Consider the following 21,491-nt stretch of genomic DNA (forward strand, 5'->3'; position numbering starts at 1 on the left):
CTAACCGTACTGACATGTTCCTTCAACACTGTGCCTTTGTCTCACAGCTAACTGTGTCCAGCAGGTGGCGCTGCTGCTCCACCAATGAGCTGCAGCCTGGCTCAGATCACTGCTGCTGCTCAGCTTGGTGAGATCAATGTTCATTCAATCCATCATACCAAAATAAAACGTCCTGGTACCGATGTGAGGTATGTGTGTGCAGCTGTTGTCAGGTTGTGTTGACAGCACGCTGAGCTCGTCATGCAAATAGACTCTGCACATTGTTCCACCTGCTAAACCATACACAATGCAATCTATTGATTTATCTTCCATGTGAGTGTGTGTTGCCCTTATGTGGTAACGTCAGAGCAGTGGTGGAAAGTAACCTACTATATTTACTCAAGACTAAGGTTTTAATTTTCTACCTTGTACTTCTACTAAACTTTAATCCATATGCAAATATTGTCCTTTTTTAATCCACCACATTTCTCTCAAAAAGCATGGTACTGGTATTTTTGTCTGTATGTTGCGATAGTATTACAAAGGATTTACAAACTCATCATTTATGATGTATTAAGCTACCTTGCAGACTATAAAATAGTCCTTACTAATACCCTTAGCAGCTGCAACATTAGGGAGACTTACACTTGTAATGCATCAATAATTTTAATGAATGATGTTAATATATATTACAAGTATGAAATGGGCAATTCTGCATTATGAGTACTTTTACTTTGTACTTTGGTTTTTTATGCAATCTTTTACTTAGGATTGATCGGGGTAACTCCAGCAAATCCACCAATGTGAATAATTAAATGCAATGCTGTTTGTGAGATCCAAACAGTTCAGGCAGCAGAGGCAAAGCCATGCTGTAAAATACTGCTCACAAATATCTTGTATCTATAGATTTGTTCATGGGTTCCATCCAAAGCCCTAAGGTGACAGTATACGGTAAAAATAACGTAATGTTAGCCTTATTGGTTAGATTATTTTCTCCACAACCCTTTTAGACCGCGTGATCTCTCTCTGTAAACCCCAACTAATGTCTCCTCATTCTTAAAGTGACAACAGGACCAACAGGCTCCAGCAGAGGCAGCAGTTGTGCTCCGACTGCAGCCCACCAGGTGCTGCTCGGCCCAGCGAGGGTCTCCAGTTCCAGCTCCATGTGCTGCCAGCTCCACTCGCTTTCTCTGTATCTGCCCGAGCTATTTGAGGAACTACAGGGACTGTTGTTGGCTTGTCCCTTTAAAGAAACTCACATTCAAAGCCTTATTTCTCCAAAGTTAAGATACCCAAAATAATACATACAACTAGAAAAAGTATTCTAAAGTATAAGTCAATTTGGTGAAGCTCAACTGTGCCACAGCAGCATGGTTTGTTGAAGATCATGCAGAGGTTTACTGGTGCCGAGTCTTCAGTCCCGCTGAAATCACTGTCAATCTGAGACGCACAACTTTGTTAAATGCAAATGCACTGCACAGGCACAACGGTATATTTAGTTTTCCTTTAAAAAGAAAGAAATGTCCACCTCTTGTTGTTCCTGTCCACCATTAAGCAGAAGGCCTTCTACCACAAATTAATTCAAATGGATTCCTGTTTTTTAGATGTTCCAACTTTCTTGTTTACCTCATCAGGAGCCGGAGAAAGCAGCATTAGAAAGCAGTGCTCACTCAGCAATTACTGATTTGTGCAGCATATCACTGACATGATGAGGCTAAACAGGAAGAGGAATGTGTCCTGAAACTGGATGGGATCAAATCACATAATTAGTACACATTTCCGCAAGTTTGTCTCAAACAACAACAGTGTGAATGGAATGGACACCAGACTGAAAACAAACTTGATAAAACTATCCCAAGAGCAATTTGTACCTGTCCATTAACAATATCTCCAGTACCAGTATCCTCAGACTGTCTTCACTGTAACACCTGAGATAGAAAACTAATCTCCAACCATCCTCCTCCTGTCTGTTCTCGACATCCATCACAGGAGCCTCTGTCGTTGAGCACGCTGACACACTTAAAAAGGTAGGACACTCGTGTGCAGCAAGTGTATTGGTCCCAGCGATTGAGAGGCTTGTGCTATTCTTACACTTGGTCTGTCACGCTGACCCTCTGTGCTCTCCTGAGGGAGACAGGGTCGACTGAAAGGAAAGTCTAACTGAGTAGGCATCAAGGTAGAGTCTGAGCATGCTACAAGAAAATCAGTTTATCTCACCCTCTCAACTTTTCTCCCTTCTCGCCCCCATTTCACTGGCTTAATACTACCATTATAAGTCATACATTAAAAAAAATACGTCTAGGAAATACCACCAAAAATTCCTCTCCTTGTCCAAAGTCTCTCGTTCAGCTGGCAGGATTATCTTCTGACAAACTTAACTCATTTGTTCTGCCACCTGCTGCGTGCTCATGCCCTTTCACCTCACTCTATCTCCTCCTCTTCCACTAGTAGACTTTCCTGGAGACTCCCAGGACTCTCCTCCCCCTCGGCCCCTCTGAACCCCCCCCACACCTCCCCACCATGCCCGTCTGTCTCTCACTCCCTGACAACTGCCAACCCCTTTACATTTTAGGCGTTTCGCATGCCCCAGGAGCCGAAATGGCTCACAACAAGTACATAAAAGTAGCTCTACCTTGCTCGGCAGCCCCTACACTCCCTAACCCCCTCCCACAACACACACATACGTACGTACACACCCCTTCATGCACAGAAACAATATTCATGGTAAACTTGCGGGGCCAATTAAGGCAATTGTACATGACTGCCCACCATATATGCCCCAATAAAATAGGTAGAGAATGCATGAAGACTTTAATATGTTTGCCTATCATTATCTTCTATCTCCTTAAATCTGTGTTTACAAGTCTGATCAAACACTCTCAATTCATACTGGCGCTTTCTGTTGCTGCCATAGAGAGAATCCAGTTCTTGGAAGGTCCCATGTTAACATTTGTAGAATAAAAATAAGTCATGTCAGTGTTTGTACCAATAATTAGGACTGGCAGTTTTTCATTCACATTTTTTTAATTGCTTAATTGTCTTTTTAGAACATGGAACATTAAATGACAAACATTGTTGAATAAAAGACTATAAAAATATCTCTTTTAATGAACATAAAGTTCCAAAGATGTTGATTTTATTTTATTTTCCATTTTATCTCACCTCATGGCAACATTATCTGCTTGTGACAAGGAGTCCCCAGTTGTACCTATGTGTCATTATTATTATTATGATTAGAGTTGCCTCTCCTGTTTGTTCCTATTTAATTTACCAAATCAGGCCTTTTTTTCTTTAAATTCACTCCCCCATGTTCCCACCATTCCTCACTTTTCTTTGAGTTTATTAAAAGCTCTACTTCCTCTTCCAATCCTTCTGTGTGTCATGCCACAACACACACAATCATATATGTGCATGCATGTACTGTACACACACTCCATTCCTCACATGTACACCAAACATTCACACATGCGCACGTGAACTAGCTCCCTTCCTCCATGTAGAGTTATAATTAATCTAACTGCTCCAGTGACAGAGCAGAGTAGCCCCTGCAGATAACGTTTCAGCTGTTGGCTGTTTCCCTGCTAACCTCCATATTTATTGAATAAGATTTAGGCCGATGTGGATATCAGACCATGTGCTCAACAGAATAACAACATTTGAATTCATTGTTAAAATTCTTCTTTTGGCTGTGCAAGTGTTAGATATTTAAGATAGGAATTCCAGCTTGCAATCTCTTGATGAGCAAACTCTTCTGTGCACAATCATAAACATTATTATTCTCTTTTGATCATAACATGTTATGTCACAATAAAATAGAGACAACACTCACCATTTTTTAATAAAACAAATGTGTTTTGTTTATGGCTCCATAATTGTCTCAAAGCAATGCAACCAGAGTTTATCAGGCTGCAGCATTTAATGCAATACATTACAAATACAAATAATGTACTTAAAATATTACTACTCAAATGATATGATTGTAATGGTGAATCAGCAAATATTTTTTCTCATTATAGACCAATTGTTCATCCTCAGGTTTTGTTTTTTCTTTAAGTAATTAGGTGTTATATTGTATTGATCACCATAATGGGAATTTAACTCATAATTGGCACTCCGATGCTGCGGCTCGGCTCCTGGTCGAGCTGTCAGTCAGGAGCCGGGTCCTGGCTCTCTCTGGGGTCTAAATCTGTTCAGATGAGTGCAGCATTTTCCCATTTTAAGGCTGGATGAGGACTACTAGCAGCAAATCTATAACTCTGGTTGGTAGCAACTGGCGTCTCCCCGAGAAAACCCCCACTGAACCGGGCGCTCCTTTTACGGCCCTCGAGGTGGGACCGCGAGTCTCGATGGGAGGTCAAAGCGACAGTTCCATATATGGCGCGCGCTCTCTCCTTCTCGGGGGCGCGCAGCGTAATACGGGACCCACTCCTCAATCCTAATGGATGGAGGTCCCTCCTTTCCTCTTCGGGGCGCGCCCCCCTCGCACGCCTCACCGACGGCCTGTCAGTATCCTAATATGGCAGAGGGCCGGGAAGGGGGCCAGTCCTAAGGTTTGTGAATGGTGGAGGTTGGGTATATAAGCTGGACAGCTAGAAGGAAAGATTGTATCTGGTTCAGCAACAGTATTGGTTGGGTTATCCTTTCACTCGAGCCTCAGACACTCACCTAAGGTAAGACCCTGCTGGGACTCCTGAAGCCAAAGGTTGGGACTCAAGAGTAGGACTTAATACTGGAGCATCTACTGGAGCAGTTAGGACGCTTAGGACTAGATATTACTGCAGGAACATGGGCAACTCCACTGTAGGACAGACTTGATGCTGAAGGAGAAGGGAAACAAATAATTTTAAATAGTTGTAAGGCTGAAAACTTTCATAGAAAGACAGTGCTGGATAGGAGAAGCTGTTAGGTCTGGAAATTGATAGATTTATTGAAAAGATAAATAATTATTGACGTCAGCATCTTTATAAGTGTAACACAAAAATGTGCTGATGCAGCAAGACACAATGTGCCTTTATATTAATTAAATTAACTGAATATATTTTACCTGGGACAGGTGATAATTAAACAGTGAGAATGTTTGTAAATTAATCTGAATTTCAGCACAAATTTGATTCGTTTTACCTTACAGCAAATTGGGAATATAATAGATACAGAGGATACTAGATGCGTAGAGATACTTATCAAATTGAGATGCATGACTGAAGGAAAACAGTAGTCTGTATCACTTTAATGTGATTTTCTAGCTTTCTGCAGTCGTAAGCACCATGCGTAATGGCCTGGTGTCAGTGTGCCATTGACACATTTAGCGCAAAGCATGGGCCTGATCATGTTCATGCTAGTGTCTATTCCAATTACTTTCCAGTAAAACATATTTCTCCAGTAAAAAAATATAGCCTTTATAATTACATATAGCCTAAGCTTGCAGGAAACAAAAGGGTGAACCAAGGAGTTCGTTTTGTTGTTTTATTACTGTCACATAGTAAACATCGCCATGTGGATTTGATTGAGTGAGCTCAACTGTTTTTCCCCCTCTCCTCTTACAGCAGCCAACATGTGTGACGACGAAGAAACAACCGCCCTTGTGTGCGACAACGGCTCCGGCCTTGTGAAGGCTGGCTTCGCCGGAGATGATGCCCCCAGGGCTGTATTCCCCTCCATCGTTGGCCGCCCCCGTCACCAGGTAAAGAGCCGGGGATATCCCAAACAATAATAGGAGAATAAGTAAAAATAATTCGTAGTAAAAAGTACAATTAATTCGGTTAATACTAATATAATAAATAAAAACAAGTTAGCCTTTCTTTCAGGCACTATTTCGGCAAATAATCTGGATTTAATAACAACTATTTGCCAGAAATTATCATATTTCTGAGTTATAATTTAGCCCTTTTGTCCAGTTAACAACTGTGAAGCCAAGAGCGTGGCATTATGTATCTTGAGTCATGTAAATGTGGCTCATACCACCAGCTGTACCACCAGCAATGTGGCCTTTGACACATTGAGACTAAATTAGTCACAGAAGAACTGACAGTCAAACAATTGCTCTGTGTCTTATGTCTCTGTGACCCACGCTGTTATTTGGCACATTTACGCAATGGCCAACGTGCCTTTTGCATCGCACAGTAAATACTTTAATCTGGCCATAAGAAGGTCATGTCTCTGTTTGTATTATTTGAAGTAACCTTTCCATCATCTTGCCCTCTCCTCCCCCTTAGGGTGTCATGGTCGGTATGGGTCAGAAGGACTCCTACGTCGGTGACGAGGCACAGAGCAAGAGAGGTATCCTGACTCTGAAGTACCCCATCGAGCACGGTATCATCACTAACTGGGATGATATGGAGAAGATCTGGCATCACACCTTCTACAATGAGCTGAGAGTGGCACCCGAGGAGCACCCCACCCTGCTCACAGAAGCCCCCCTGAACCCCAAGGCTAACAGAGAGAAGATGACCCAGATCATGTTTGAGACCTTCAACGTCCCAGCCATGTATGTGGCCATCCAGGCTGTGCTGTCCCTGTACGCTTCCGGTCGTACCACCGGTGAGACTGACACCAACAAACAGCTGCTACTCAACACCATAAACATACACAATACAAAACAAAATATAATGTAACTGATAAAATAATATTACAATTGCAACACATACAACTAACTGAGTTATTCCACACTGTGCCCATTTTGCGCACAACTATTACAGAGAGTCGGCCAGCGTTTCTGGGACTGTCCTTATGCCTTACGCCCTCTGTGTATGTTTGTAAATCCTCTTTACACATTATTTATAACCACACTTTTACGCACACAACACTGAACTGTTGGATGATTATTGTCACCCGAGTATTCAATACTTTACTAAAACACTCGCTTGCCTCTCTTTAGGTATTGTGCTGGATGCTGGTGATGGTGTCACCCACAACGTCCCAGTCTATGAGGGTTACGCCCTGCCCCACGCCATCATGCGTCTTGACCTGGCTGGTCGCGATCTTACCGACTACCTGATGAAGATCCTGACTGAGCGCGGCTACTCTTTCGTGACCACCGGTGAGCAACTTAGACAATAACAAAACACCTACAAGAAAGGAAAAAGGAAGAAATAAAAAGAAGCAAACCATTCCTATACAAGCTCAAAGAGACAGAAGTCGAATCTAGATTATCATGGTTTAATTTGTATACTGTTTTGGAACAGTTTGCTATACATAACAACTTAACTTGACAGAAACTTGATCAGCAATTTAAACAAAGATTCACCCACAGTGTTGCACAAAGACAAAGATTAAAAACTTGTGTAGTTCAGATTGTGTGGACACCGATTGTGTTACTGCCGAATGTGCTGCTAAAATTGGCACACTACTTTGAATTCTAAATAAGTATTAATAGACAGAGAAAATCATATGTAGCTGTGATAGGGGAATTGATCATTTTCAGCTCCAGACTTTTCGGTAACTCTCGTAGTTCAGCTGTGATCTCAGCTGTTTGTCACTCTGGACAAAAACTCATCAACTTGTCTCCCTGCAGCTGAGCGTGAGATCGTGCGCGACATCAAGGAGAAGCTTTGCTATGTGGCTCTGGACTTCGAGAACGAGATGGCCACCGCTGCCTCCTCCTCCTCTCTGGAGAAGAGCTACGAGCTTCCCGACGGTCAGGTCATCACCATCGGAAACGAGCGTTTCCGTTGCCCTGAGACCCTCTTCCAGCCTTCCTTCATTGGTATGTTAGATAATCCTTCTTTTACTCGTATTACGCACATCACTGGATATACTGTGCCAAACTATATCCACCCCTCCTCCTCCTAACACTTCTCGCTCTCATCTGACTAGGTATGGAGTCTGCTGGTATTCATGAGACTGCCTACAACAGCATCATGAAGTGCGACATTGATATCCGTAAGGATCTGTACGCCAACAATGTGCTTTCCGGTGGTACCACCATGTACCCTGGTATTGCTGACCGTATGCAGAAGGAAATCACTGCCCTGGCCCCCAGCACCATGAAGATCAAGGTAAATATTATAACAACAAACATATTATAATGAATCCCTAAACTTAATACGTTTACGCATACATTGAGAGGAATCTATGAAACACTGGCACTTTACTGATGCACTTTCTCTCCCTCCCTCTTCTCTAGATCATTGCCCCTCCCGAGAGGAAGTACTCCGTCTGGATCGGTGGCTCCATCCTGGCTTCCCTGTCCACCTTCCAGCAGATGTGGATCTCCAAGCAGGAATACGACGAGGCAGGACCCAGCATTGTCCACAGGAAGTGCTTCTAAATCCTCAACCTTCGCAGCTTCTCCATCCTTTACACCTCAAGATATCTGGAGCAAAGGAGGATCAATCTCTGCGGCACCTCAACACTCTGCTGTCAATGGACTTGTTGTCTGCCATGTTGGCAATTATATGCATTGTTTTATTATTTTAAAATGTGCATATTTTGTAGCTGTTTGTTGTATGTGTTGCACGGAGAAAGGCTGGGAAATCCAACCCTGAACCATGCATCCACCCAAAGAAACCTTTAATAAAAAAATATAACAACATGTTGACCAACACATGTGAATGTAAGTGTATATACATATTAATAATTTATTAAAGTCCATTATTTGGTATTTTCGACCCTGGCCTTGTTTTTCTATAAGAGGGGAGAGTGGGAGAAGCTCAAAAACAAAAACTTTGAGGGAAACAAAAAAAAGGGAATACTGGAAAATAGTGGGTGAAGCTGAAAAACAGAAGCTTTGAGATAAACTTAAAAATAAATACTGGACGATTTAAATCATAAAGGTACCATTTGGGGGGAATTAATGCCTTCTGAAAATCATTTAAAGATTCAATATCAACAAATATCAGCAAGAATTGGGGGGATTGGGAGAGTTAACCAAAATCACCAAAAATAATTATACCCTGGCTTTATTGACTCAAGATAACGCTTATGACACCCACTACACCTTAAAGCAGCAGCTGATCCAGTTCGCTGATCAGCCACCAGGGGAAGTTCATAGAGGTCGACAGTGTGGCACAGCCCCCTGAATAATTGGAAGGGTGAGAGGGAGGGAGACTCTGTCTCCCATCAGACACTGCTGGCAGGGGGCTGCTGGGTGACAGAGGAAAGTCGATACCTGAAAGCTCCGACAGTCGGAGTTTGACTTGCCAGGAATGTGCCTGGGCAGCAGCAGCTCCACTTTAGACCAGGCGGATCAGTGGGACATCCGACACCCGGCTCAGAGTCCCGTTGAGCTGCCTGCCCTGCACGACCATAGGCCTAGCCCCCAGACCATCTTTAGACAAAACTGGACCCTGCAGCCCTACCTTATATGCATAGAAGTTCATCAGGTTATCTGGGTGGGTGTGGACTTTAAGCACAATGGAGTGTGCTGGACGCGTCTCAGACACCAGCCCAGCCTATTATAAGACACCCTTCACGCTTCTTCCTTGACAGCATTTTAATTTCTTAGCCTCTCGACTACAGGTCAATGTTGCCCATATACCTAAACAAGACTTAGGCTACTTAGTACTTTTTGAAGCCATTTGTGTAAAGTAAATTGAACAAGTTACTCAATAATGCTCTTTATCAGAATCAGAATTCGGTTACTGCCAAGTGGTTGGCACTTTCAATGAATGTTGCTTTGGTGTATATGCAAACTGAAAAGTGAAAAATAAATGAAAAATTAAACAATAGGTAGGCCTACCAACATCAACAAACAGGTAGGCCTACCCTAGAGTAGAAAATAAAACACTATACCAGTGCATAATTTTGCCTTTTTAACCTCTTCTCTATCTGATAGAAATCATCACCAATAAAATCGCTGAAAACCTCCCTCACCGACCTTATTCCTGTCACCCCGGCCCGGGCCACCTGTTGCGCGTGTGTTTGGCTTTTTAAAAACGTCCTCAAGCGGGCGGAGCTTAGAGACAGCCTGTTATTAGGCTATTACAGCAGCACCATGGACGCCATCTGTTCTGCTTTGCTTCCGTGAAATCCGACCTCAGTGTAAGTATATGTACTGTACACATTTAGACTATTACAGCCCTGCATTTCTGCTGTCAAGCCAGGCACTGTTATAGATGAGCGAGTCGATGAATTGTCAATGAGATTTGACGTGTTGGGCTATTATGTGCGAGCGCTGACAGGCGATTATCCTTGCTCCGTATTCACATATGATTAACAGACGTCTTTAAATAACAAGCATACATGTGTCTTGACTCTTCAGCAGCTATTATAGAACAACAAGCAATGCATTAATCATCTGTACACTGTTACGGTGTTGATATGAAAGGCTACAGTCAAAGATGACTATCATTTTATACAAGCATATTTTAAAACCTCCGGAAAGAAAATAAAACGTTTTCAAGCAATTGGGAAATAACGTGTTAGTGTTTGTATGGTTTGTATCCCAGTAAAGCCGGGGTTGTTTTCATGCAGTGATTATGAATGAACATTTAATTGGGATATTGTTTAGATCGCAGCAGGCAATCAGAAGACAAGTCGCGACCTACGTCATCGCGTTGAAGACGTTTCAACTGTTAAAGTTACTGACGATAAAATTCGAAATGCAGCCCATTGTAACAGTTAAACTTCAATATAGCATGCGAAAGACATTATATAGCTGGTAATCTAATGAAACCTGTACTTGTATTCACCCCAGCTTCTAAAAGAGGCAAATTAGCCCCGGGTAGAGGAGGAAGTAGGCGGGTTCAAGCCTCTAGCTGCTCTGCCATTGGTGCATACAGTGTCCGCATTATGGTTTAAATGTCTGGCGGTGATACTAACTGCGTATGAAAACAACGCAGCCAATTTTTTACAAGGGCTTTGTTTACGATTCAAACACATTTTTTAATGTGTTATATATCTCATAAACGTTTCATGAGTGTTTCACGATGCTAGCTTTTCATATTTTTCCTTTCGTTGTGTAGCTTTGTCGTATTTGAGTTCAAGATGGTGACCAAGAGGATGCGCTCGGAGTACATGAAGAAATTCAAAGACCCCAAATGGGAGAGCTACAGCAGGTGTTACGAGGAGATGCTGCAGTACAGGCTGACCCGCAGGCTGCTGGAGCAAACTCACAAGCCCTGGTTCTGGAGCGGAGGCCCCGACAGTGAACCAGACTCCGGGGCAAGAAGTCCTGCTCCTCCCGGGAAGAACCAGGTCGGAGACGCTCCGGAGGCGGCGGAGCTGGAGGAGTGTGACGGGGCGAGGGTGGACAGACAGCCCGGGCAGCAGAGCAGAGTCCCGGGGACTGTGCCCAGGCTGCCTCTTCAAGAGGAGGATGAGTCTGCAGCACAACAAGGTAAACATCTGCTAAATGATCAGGGTATGGTCAGACTCAGATATTCAAATTCATATTAATAACATATTTTTTAGCAATGTAATACATTAGTGTAGGTGTCTCGCAAAAAAAAAATTATGCAAAACCAAATGCATTTTGCAGATTCAGCAGTAAACATCAGACGCACTTCCTGCCCTGAGAGGTGTAACTCACTCTGATAACCTTTTTTCTATATTCCTATAACTTAAAATGTGCCATATTTTAAAGAAAAAAAACATATTATCAGGTAATTCTTGAGAGTTTGCCTATATAGTTATATATATATGTTTGAATTCATTAAAATGTTTTACATTTGTTTTGTACATTACATTGTAGTTATGTAATTCGATGAAACCAAAACATGCATATGTTTTAATGACTGTACAATAAAATGGATTGTGCATGTTACACAACTGTACTGGTGTTATTGTCTCCTCTCAGACTCACAGCCTGAAGGTGTCAGAGAGACAGGAGCACCAGAGGAGGAGAGAGAGCAGCAGACTCACAGGGAACAAAACGGAGGTAACTCAAAACAGAAAACCACTATCCATAGTCAGTGTGCATTCCTCAGTGCCTTGCACAAGTCCTGAGATGGATTCATAAGTGTTCACAGCAACGTTATCTCTGCAGTGCATATTTTCTTGCTGATGATGTTCCCCCGAGGAATTGAATGTATGAACATCTGAATTCAGTATTATCAGAGATCTTTCTGTTGCTTTATCTTGTTTTTTTATTTTCTGTTTGAAACAGGGGTCACTGGAGGAGCTCGACAACAGCAGAGTAAACCCATCAAATCCTCAAAGCAACCATGGCGCTCCCATCGGGTCAGACCAGCACCAACCAAGCTGCCCAATGACGACAGTAAGGAGAGCAGACATCCCTTCGCTCTGTACGCTTCAGGGGAGAAGGATGCAGACATGGCGAACAGAAAAACACACAATGTTGGCCCTGCAGCTTCGACTACAGAGGTAATGTTTCTGACTGTCCTTCTGGGGTTTTACAAGTAAACAAGTAATATTGCAGGAACTGACAATTATGATGTTTTTTTGTAGATCCATGAGTCGGCTCTGCGGGCCAAGACCAGGCGGAAGGTGGAGCGTCAGGTCCAGGCTCAGGGGACCGAGCGCTGGAGAGCCAAGTCTGCCAATGTGGACAAGACCGTGAAGTCGGTTCAACCGGAATTCAACCCCTGGCTCACAGAGTACATGCGCTGCTTCTCTGCTCGCTCCCGATAAGACACACACACACACACATATTCTCAGCAGAAATACTGACGTCAGGGTGGTTCTAGACAGACATACATAAATCAAGCCATTATTGCCTACCACCCCTGAAGTATAAACGCCCATGGATGTAGAGTAGAGCGCATCACATTCTGGACGTAACTTCACTGTGTGGCTTATCACCCCAGATGTGTACAATCAAGTTTTTTGTATAATAGTCCGTTTTAATCTATACGATAAGAACCATTCAAAGGGTATGAGAGACTTTTAATATTAGTTTGAGTCATGGTATTTACCATGTACAGATGTTTTGATTAGAAAGTCTTACATGCATTTGACATACTTTGGTGCACTCCCTTTAAACACAGGCTATATAAAATGTGATTGTTATACCGGGATATCAAAATACAGTGTTCTCACACAGGAGTAATGCAGGCGTGTGACAGCATGTATGCTAAGATTCAGCCACGTTTTTCTGAGACCTCAAACATAAAGACAAAACCAAACACAAAGTCACACTGTTTGTATTTCAAAAGTTTACTAAGCACAGCAAGATGGCTTAATAACTGGAAGTGTTCTCAAATGTATGCAGATTTGGATGTGGATAGGCATTTTGTATTTGTATTCACTCACACAAATATGTCCATTCAGTTTTAGGAGATAGATCCCCTAGCGGTGTGAAATTGTTCTTGTAGATTTAATATTTGTTGTTACACTTCATGGATTGATCCTCCCTGACTTGGTTTAGATAAAGAGTAAATCACACTGTACTCAAAGTTTTGTGATGTGGCACATTTTCTCACGAGCTTTTTAAATATCACAATGTTGTTGACGAACAATAGGTTGACAACAACATGTGCAGTTTTTTGCTGTTGAATTGATGTGAGTGTACAGTAGTGAATCTACATGGTGCTGTTGCAGCAAGAAAATAGATGTGACACTTAAAGCCATTGGGGGACTGATCAGTGTGTTTCTATGTGGTGCAATGTAATAAAAAACACACACAGCTAATGTAGGTCATTTGAAAACATAACAATCGATTTTTGAGACCAAATGTATTTTATCATTACTGTAACAGATTATTCTTTAAGACCAAAAGTAGAATATGTAAATATGTTTGTATGTTTGTTAACAAGAGCAAAACGTTATTTTTACTTGTACAAAAGTCATTTTGTGTAAATGATCTGATCCATTCAACAAAAATCTGTGCCATACAATCTTGAGAAAAGTATTTTCTCCTTTGAACAAATATAGTTTCAAATGTGGACATTTTGCTGCAAAAAGGGGTTTGTGCTTCAAATTCGATCCATTTACACATTTATCTTAATGTTTTGTTGTTGAAACTCTGAGTTCAGTATTACTTTATTTACTTTTGTAATGATGTAGATGTTCAGTCTTTTAAGGTTTAACTGCAATGTAGTTCAGAGAAAAGATGTGAGATGTTGTGCAATACTATGATAAACCAGTTGTTTTTTACATGTGGTGAACTTTGACTGTCACAAACAGTGGAACTGGAACAAGATAGTTAGTTACTGATTTTCTCTCCAATAGTTAGTTACGGTAACTTTATAAGAAAGATCTTCTTAATACTTAATAATCTACTGATGGCAGTATTTCAGAGTTCCAAAATACTGTAAAACGTAATGATCCCTAGATTTAAGGCTTTTAAAATACTGTGTACATGCTGTATTTGTTTTACAGGTAGACTTAATTACGTGGTGCAAAGCTTTAATAAATCACTTTTCCATACGAGTGTTCAGTGTTGTCTCGTTATCTCTACCATGTTACACTATTATTCAGAAAACATACTCCCTTTAAAGTAAGATATCAATAATGTAATGGAATATTCTCAAAAAATTGGTTCAAACCAACAAAAACTGCTTTTCAAGGACGATTCCTCATTTGTTGTATTTTTTTATTTTAAAAACATATGTTTTTATTATACACAATAAATAAAAAATCCATGATATTAATAATGACACAAGAAAAACAGACGTCCATAAATAAACAAAGGACCTAATGTGATACACACAAGACGGCAACGTGACGTGGAAAATCCAAAGTCACAATCAGATGAACTCTAACTAAATATTTCTCCAGTTTGAAGTGATTGATTTAAAAAATGAAATGCATAATTGTCAAGGGGTAAAAATGTAAACAAATACAAAGAAAAAACCAACAAATGTTGTAATGCTTGAACAGACCAATGCAAAACACACCTTTTTAAATCTAGATCTTCAAATTAAGACTTTTGTTGAGTTTAATGTGGCTGAACTTAACATTAAGAATCTTTGGAGACAAATACAAATCAAACACACATCAGGCAGTTTTATACCATTGCTAAAACTTGAAATGCATTCAGTTAGTATTTCCTAACAGCTGGCAGCAGTAAGAGAGGTATTTATTTAAACAGGCATCATTTTTAAAAGAGAGAGATCAGTCATTATTTCAAACCTTTGGGTAAAGGAGTGTGTAACACCTCTGAGTGTGACAGAGTAAATTCAAAAGATGACGTTTAAAAATTACATACATCTGCCATAAAAGTTAAATGTATGATCAGAATTTTTTTCTTTATGTGTGAGCTTGAACGATAATAAAAAACTGTTAGTACTTAACATAACTCACATGAGCTTGTCTCATTCACAAATAAACATATTCTCCAAACAGTACTGCCCAGCTATACTGCTTACTAGTTGCCAGTGTATGTAGCTTTACATGATAATAAGACAGTGGAGCATTAAACAGATGCTAGATATGATATCTACTTTAATATACATATAATATCTCTTCATAATCAAATAATCTGATATTCTGTTGGAGAAAACATGCGTCAGTCTCTATATACAGAAACACTGTACAGTGTACAAGATGCAGTCGGGGAAGAGGTGTGAGGAGGTATCAGAGAGACAGATGGGGTGTAAACAGTGGGTAAGGTAGGCAGGGGGATGAAGTGTCATTCAGCAGCTGCATCGCCCGGGGCACTGTACAGGAGAGAGAGTGTGTAGGAGGAACACAGGGAGTGCAAAATGTACAGGCAGAAACAGTACACTGTTAGTGGAGTGTTTAAAAAGTGTGAGCAGGAAGGCAATCAGAGCAGCTGGGTGGAGGGAGAGAAATTAGGTAGGGAAGGATTTTAAATATATATAAATATATAAATACACAGTGCTATATACCATGTATGTGTATATATATATATATATATATATAGAAATACACAGTGCTATATACCATGTGTGTATATATATATATATATATATATATATATATATATAATATACATGGTTAAAGGAATAGTTTACAATGGTTTTCTTGGCAACAGTTAGATGATGAAATCCATAATTCATGTCCATTCATCAAATATCAATCTGAAGCAGAGCAATGTACATGGTATTTATTGTTTGTTTAACTTGAATGCACAAAGAAAGGAACTTCCCTTAAAAAGGAGCAGTGTGTAGGATTTAGTGCGATATTGTGGTGAGAAATGTTCACCTCTACTCCTCCCGATTTTTACTAGTATGTAAAAGAGACTACAGAGGCCTTCAGGTGCATACTCGCAACACAATTTAAGTTGCCACTTTCAAGTAAAACACCTCCTTAGAGCCAATGTTGGGTTTGTCGGATCTGTGCCACTGTAAAACATGGATGTATTATGAGAAATAGTAACATCTTTTGAGGCAGGGCCCTACTGATTCATATAAAAGTGGTTCAGTGGCGCATGATAAAGGTTATACGAATTGGTATAAAAATAACTCTTCTGTATGAACACTGAACAGCAGCACGGAAATAACCCTGGATTTGGCCATCAGTGATTTTTTTTAAAAGTTTTAAGACATAGGGGCTGTTTAAGTGTTTGTACTGGAAAGTTGTTTCACCTAAAAATAATATTATATTCCTTGTATGCCATTAATACCCTTAAATCCTACACACTGTCCTCAATCACGTTATATCTTGTTTGTTAAACTCTAATGCTAAAAAAAATAAACTTCCCAAAATGTAAACTTCCCCTTAAGTACTCCAGATTGAATGTCGATGGGATTGGTGTTAAGGGAGAAAACTTCAATTTAGATTTGGAGGTAAGCAGGTGTGAGGGCAGATTGAAAGATAGTCAGTAATTCAGGTCCTGATTGGAGAGTTGGGAAAAGATTGGTCCAATAGTAGAGCAGTATGTTGGATGGGGGGCGGTCTCTTGTTACCACTGAGGGGGATGTGGCTGGGAGGTGCAGCCATGACAACAAAACAAAAGGTCAAAGGGCAGAGATGAATCACCAGCATAACAACCTGAACCCTGGGTCCCCTGTGGCTGTTCTTCTCCTGGTCTTCAAAAACCCGTCTGAAACACACTGATCACACACACAAGAGACATTATCACATAGGTGTAAGCAGAAGGCGAGGAGCGGCTGTGTGCAGCAGAAACACACAGCGCTGAGAGCAGTGAGCTGAATGTCAAGTCACCACAACCAGCTAATAAACTCTGGATAAATATCATAAATCTGAAAGAAAATACCTAATTTCATGCACACACAGTCCAGACACACTGGCCTTTTCTGAGTGTGTTACTGGGCACTAGCAGCCACACTCCTGGGTGCCCTGAGGCTGAGCGCGACGAGGAGAACGAAGCTGTCGTAACGCAGCGTCGCCGTACTGGATTCCTGACCCCATCCTCTCTGGATCCAGCTCCCCTGGAAATGAGAGACAGGAAGAGACAGAGATGTGAGAAAAGTGTTCCTCGTGTAAGGATCTTCACCAACTCTAGAAGATGGTATTTTTCTTAAATACTTATTTTTGAGTAATTAAGTGAAGTTGTTTAGGGCTATAACTCTGCTTCAGTTCAGGGTCTGGAGTGATAATACCTAAGCCCGCCTTGTTGATCGTGTCGGGATAAGAGGGGATTTAGAGTCTGGGGTTTGGGCTAAAGGTGAGGATCTCAGTTCCTACCTGACTCTATCTTGTTAAGGATTTTCCGAGCACACTGGACAAAGGCCTCTTCGACGTTTTCCCCTGTTAGAGCGCTGGTCTCCAGAAACATCAGCTCTGACACACACACACAATACAATCACTTTGAGCAGCATCATCTTTACAGAACAGAAGCAAACTGTAACAATTTCAGAGATACTAGTTCCCTGGCTATTATTAGAGTTTGTGACAGGATCTGTCAAAGCATGCCCCTTTGATCACAGAGTTCTGAGCCTACCGTTCTCCTGAGCGAAGCGTGAAGCCTCCAGGAACGTGACCTCTCTGTCTGCATCCAGGTCCTTCTTGTTTCCACAGAGGATGATGACGATGTTCTGACTGGCCAGCATCCTGGCATCGCTCAGCCACGTGGTCAGGGCGTTGTACGTCTCTCGACTGCAGTTTAAAGAGAAAGAAGGGAGACATTTTAAAAAGAAAAAGGGTACTTTACACAAAGGCAATCTGAAAAGGTGTCCAAGGATTTTACCTGGTGATATCATAGACTAGCAGAGCTCCTGCTGCTCCTCTGTAGTAACTCCTGGTCACGGACCTGACCCGCACAAACCAAAAAACAATAAACAAACAAACACACAAATAAATTCATAGTCTACATCAGCAGGTGGTCAGATGATACGGTATATGATAGGGCCTCAGGGGACCCAGTGATTCCTACACTTTTTTTTAATCTTTATCTTCTTTTATGTCACTCCCCTTTTCAAGCATAACATTTTAGCTTAACATTAAAAGCAAAGGTGGAACTAAGACATAAGAGACCGTTGTCTTACGTTGTTGAATAAATGTCAATGTTTACACCTGTTCCTCTCAACATTTTAACTGAAACATTTATCTCTGTGACCTCTGTCTTTCAACAGTGATCAAGTAAATATCAGTATGAGTGGAATAGGAATGACATGCACAGGGTACAAAATGTGTTGAGATAGAGGGTGAGAGAAATAAATATGCCTTTGAACGTGAAAAGGTAATATTAGGATGTTTCCATACCTGAACCTTTCTTGTCCTGCAGTGTCCCAAATCTGCAGTTTGACCATTTTGTTGACCACACTAATAATCTTAGAGCCAAACTCGACTCCAATTGTGTGGTTGGATTCATCCTTAACTGGAAAACACAATAAAACAAGGTTTATTTTTAGATAACTGGTGCCCTGGAAGAGACAATGAATACCATTATGTGTACCTAACACATAACCTACATTTCATGTTTATATGGGTTGATTACTCAACACTACAGTACTGTAAACTGGAGGTCAGAGCAACTGTCTGTTAACAGTAGATAATGAACAGTGTGTTGTTGCATCTTCCTGACTTACATCTCTTCTCTATGAACTGGTGCAGCAGACAGGACTTGCCGGTTCCAGCATTCCCAATCACCAGGAATTTAAACAGGAAATCTGAAGAGAGAAAACACAGAAATATTGGTGTTAACATTCAACCCAAGACAACATTCGTCCCTTAAGACACAGCGATCATGATTTCCATAACTAGATCTTGAGATTTGCCAATATTATTTGACAGTAGCTAAACACAGTTATGTATTAATCAATTGCAGTAAGGACATGTAAAATATATGTTTTCATTTCATTTCAAACCTTTATTTATACAGATAAAATCCCATTGAGATCATTGATCTCTTTTCCAAGGGAGACCTGTTCAAGTAGTTCCACATGAAACATAAAAGCATCAACAGAACAACAAAAGGACATCATCCAGCATCATTTACAAAATGATCCACATAAACGGGTACCAATAGCTTCCGATTGACTAGCATCCAACCAAGCTTTAAAAACATTTAGTGGCACCAGATTGTTCAGTTTCCATTTAATTTGCAGACTATTCCAAGACAGAGGAGCTGCGCATCTAAAAGCTGTCTTCCCTAAGACAGTCCTAGCAGTTGGCACATTTAATAAAACCACAGCATTCGATCTCAGGCAGTAGCCACTTACAATTCTCCGTGAGATCAGGGGCAGATATAAGATGGAAGTTTCCCTAGCATGGCTTTGTATATAAAAATGTACCAGTGACTGAGCCTCCGTACAGTTAGTGAAAGCAAACCAGCCCTTGCATACAGGGTACAGTGATGATGGGTTAATGCTTTACAGTTTGTCACAAATCTCAGTGTGCTGTGATACGCAGCATCTAACTTGACCAGGCAATGGGCAGGTGCATTCATATAGACCAGATCCCCATAGTCCAGCACAGGTAAAAAGGTCACAGTGACTAGCCTTTTCCTGGCCTCAAGCGAGAAACAGGACTTGTTTCTGAAAAAGAACCCTAGCCTAACCCTCAGCTTTTTTAGCAGGTTATTGACATGAAGTTTAAAAGAGAGACAATCATCAAGCCAGATACCAAGGTATTTGTAACAGGCAACAACTTCAAGTTTTGTTCCTTGCATAGTTACAATATCTAAAACAGGCTCTGGTGTCTTTTTTGCTTTTGAAAAGAGCATTACCTTGGTTTTATCCACATTTAAAAGAAGCTTTAATTCAGAGAACTGAGTCTGAATAATGTTAAAAACAGCCTGTAATTTAACAACAGCCTCTTTAATGGTGGGACCTGCACAATACATCACAGTATAAAAATGTAAAGTAGCTTCATCCACATTATCACCTACACTGTTAATATATATGGAGAATAAAAGTGGTACACCATTAGAAATGTTTAACCACTCAGAAGACAGTCCATCAAAATGAACACATTGGGACCTTTCAGAGAGGTAGTTCACAAACCACCCCACTGCATTGCTGGATATGCCAATACTGGTTAGCCTCTGCTTTAAGATGCGACGATCAACGGTGTCAAACGCTTTGGAAAGGTCAATAAACAGAGCTGCACAACTCTGCTTATTATCTAAAATACTCGTAATGTCATTCACCACTTTCATCGTGGCAGTGATGGTGCTGTGTTGCTTTCTGAAGCCTGACTGATGTTTGTGACAATGTAGAAACAATGTCACTATTATATAGTTTGTAGAGAGACCAGTTATTTGTAGTTGTAAAATACTATGCTCAATACCATTATTTCATAACCACATTTAATTCTGGGTGATAATAAAAAATAGTGTGCAAAAGCCCTTATTTGATTTTCTAACTCTGAAGTAAAACACACTAATGCCCTTTTAAATTCCATAGAATACACAGAAACCGAATACAGCACAGTGGCATTCAGCTTCAAAATGCACAATTATAATCAGCTATGCTTTACACACTTAAAAGCTCTCATAAATAAGGATGCTTCAACATCCTGATCATCCTTATATCAGATGGTGATGAAATGGTTATAAAATGTATTCCTATACCCCCTTGTATTATGTGTTTTGAGCAGGACACACAGCTCAGGCAGATCTTCATCCTCAGCCCTGTCTCCTGGTGTCAGCTTCCTGTCCATTCCGCTAACTTCTATTGAGATTTTCAACCTTACAAAACGGATAATTTTTTCCGCACAGGCAGAGTAAAAGCTACTGTGTAACCGCTGAGGTATTATTTGCGCTGACAGGACGTTTTAAGGCCAGCAGCCCTCGGTTAGCCTGTCAGCTATCTGTTTACGATGAGAACAAATCTCTCGGCACACCTGCCTCATCCCCTCTCTGTGAGATGTTAACACAGTGGCCACTAGTAAACACTGCATCCTTACCGTATGACTCCGACATCGCCAGTGTGGCGTGTTGATCGCAACACGAAGGAAAAGAGAGATAGTAGTTGACAGATGGGTAGCTAGCTAAGTAAAGGAAAATAGTCCTGTGGATGATTTCCGCGGATTCCAGCCGATTCCCCTCCGACTTCCCGTAAGCGTTTTTTTTCTTCAAAATAAAAGCCGGGCAGAGCTTTGTGATGACTTCAGACCGCCGCAGGGTGCTGCTGTTTAACCAATAGTGTTTTGATGTTTTTGAAACAGCCTTATTTCAAAACCAGTTTTCGAAAGTATAAACATATTCTAAAATAATTATTCAATTGCCAAATAATTATATCTTTATCATATATTTCGTGTATAATTTGATTACCACCTGAGGAGATCAGGGCTGCACAATCTGT

General features: G+C 40.9%; 3 protein-coding genes across 3 annotated transcripts; 2 read left to right on the plus strand and 1 right to left on the minus strand.

Moving 5' to 3' along the window:
* Positions 1-4,540: 4,540 nt before the first annotated feature.
* On the plus strand, positions 4,541-8,578 carry acta1b (actin alpha 1, skeletal muscle b). Its single transcript, XM_034075537.2, has 7 exons — positions 4,541-4,649; positions 5,523-5,659; positions 6,192-6,516; positions 6,854-7,015; positions 7,490-7,681; positions 7,792-7,973; positions 8,102-8,578. The coding sequence occupies exons 2-7, from the start codon at positions 5,531-5,533 to the stop codon at positions 8,243-8,245; spliced, it is 1,134 nt and encodes a 377-aa protein (XP_033931428.1). The 5' UTR covers positions 4,541-4,649; positions 5,523-5,530; the 3' UTR covers positions 8,246-8,578.
* Positions 8,579-9,872: 1,294 nt separating this feature from the next.
* On the plus strand, positions 9,873-14,247 carry ccsapb (centriole, cilia and spindle-associated protein b). Its single transcript, XM_034105107.1, has 5 exons — positions 9,873-9,957; positions 10,881-11,254; positions 11,714-11,794; positions 12,023-12,240; positions 12,325-14,247. Exons 2-5 carry the CDS (start codon positions 10,903-10,905, stop codon positions 12,505-12,507), a joined length of 834 nt encoding a protein of 277 aa, XP_033960998.1. The 5' UTR covers positions 9,873-9,957; positions 10,881-10,902; the 3' UTR covers positions 12,508-14,247.
* Positions 14,248-15,778: 1,531 nt separating this feature from the next.
* On the minus strand, positions 15,779-21,193 carry rab4a (RAB4a, member RAS oncogene family). The gene is made up of 8 exons (XM_034105865.2): positions 21,094-21,193; positions 18,774-18,854; positions 18,448-18,562; positions 17,933-17,995; positions 17,687-17,841; positions 17,431-17,526; positions 17,000-17,174; positions 15,779-16,835 (listed from the first exon to the last, which is right to left on the minus strand). The coding sequence occupies exons 1-7, from the start codon at positions 21,107-21,109 to the stop codon at positions 17,059-17,061; spliced, it is 642 nt and encodes a 213-aa protein (XP_033961756.1). The 5' UTR covers positions 21,110-21,193; the 3' UTR covers positions 15,779-16,835; positions 17,000-17,058.
* Positions 21,194-21,491: the final 298 nt, after the last annotated feature.

This window comes from Pseudochaenichthys georgianus, chromosome 3 (genome assembly GCF_902827115.2).
Source record: "Pseudochaenichthys georgianus chromosome 3, fPseGeo1.2, whole genome shotgun sequence".
NCBI classification, from domain to species: domain Eukaryota; kingdom Metazoa; phylum Chordata; class Actinopteri; order Perciformes; family Channichthyidae; genus Pseudochaenichthys; species Pseudochaenichthys georgianus.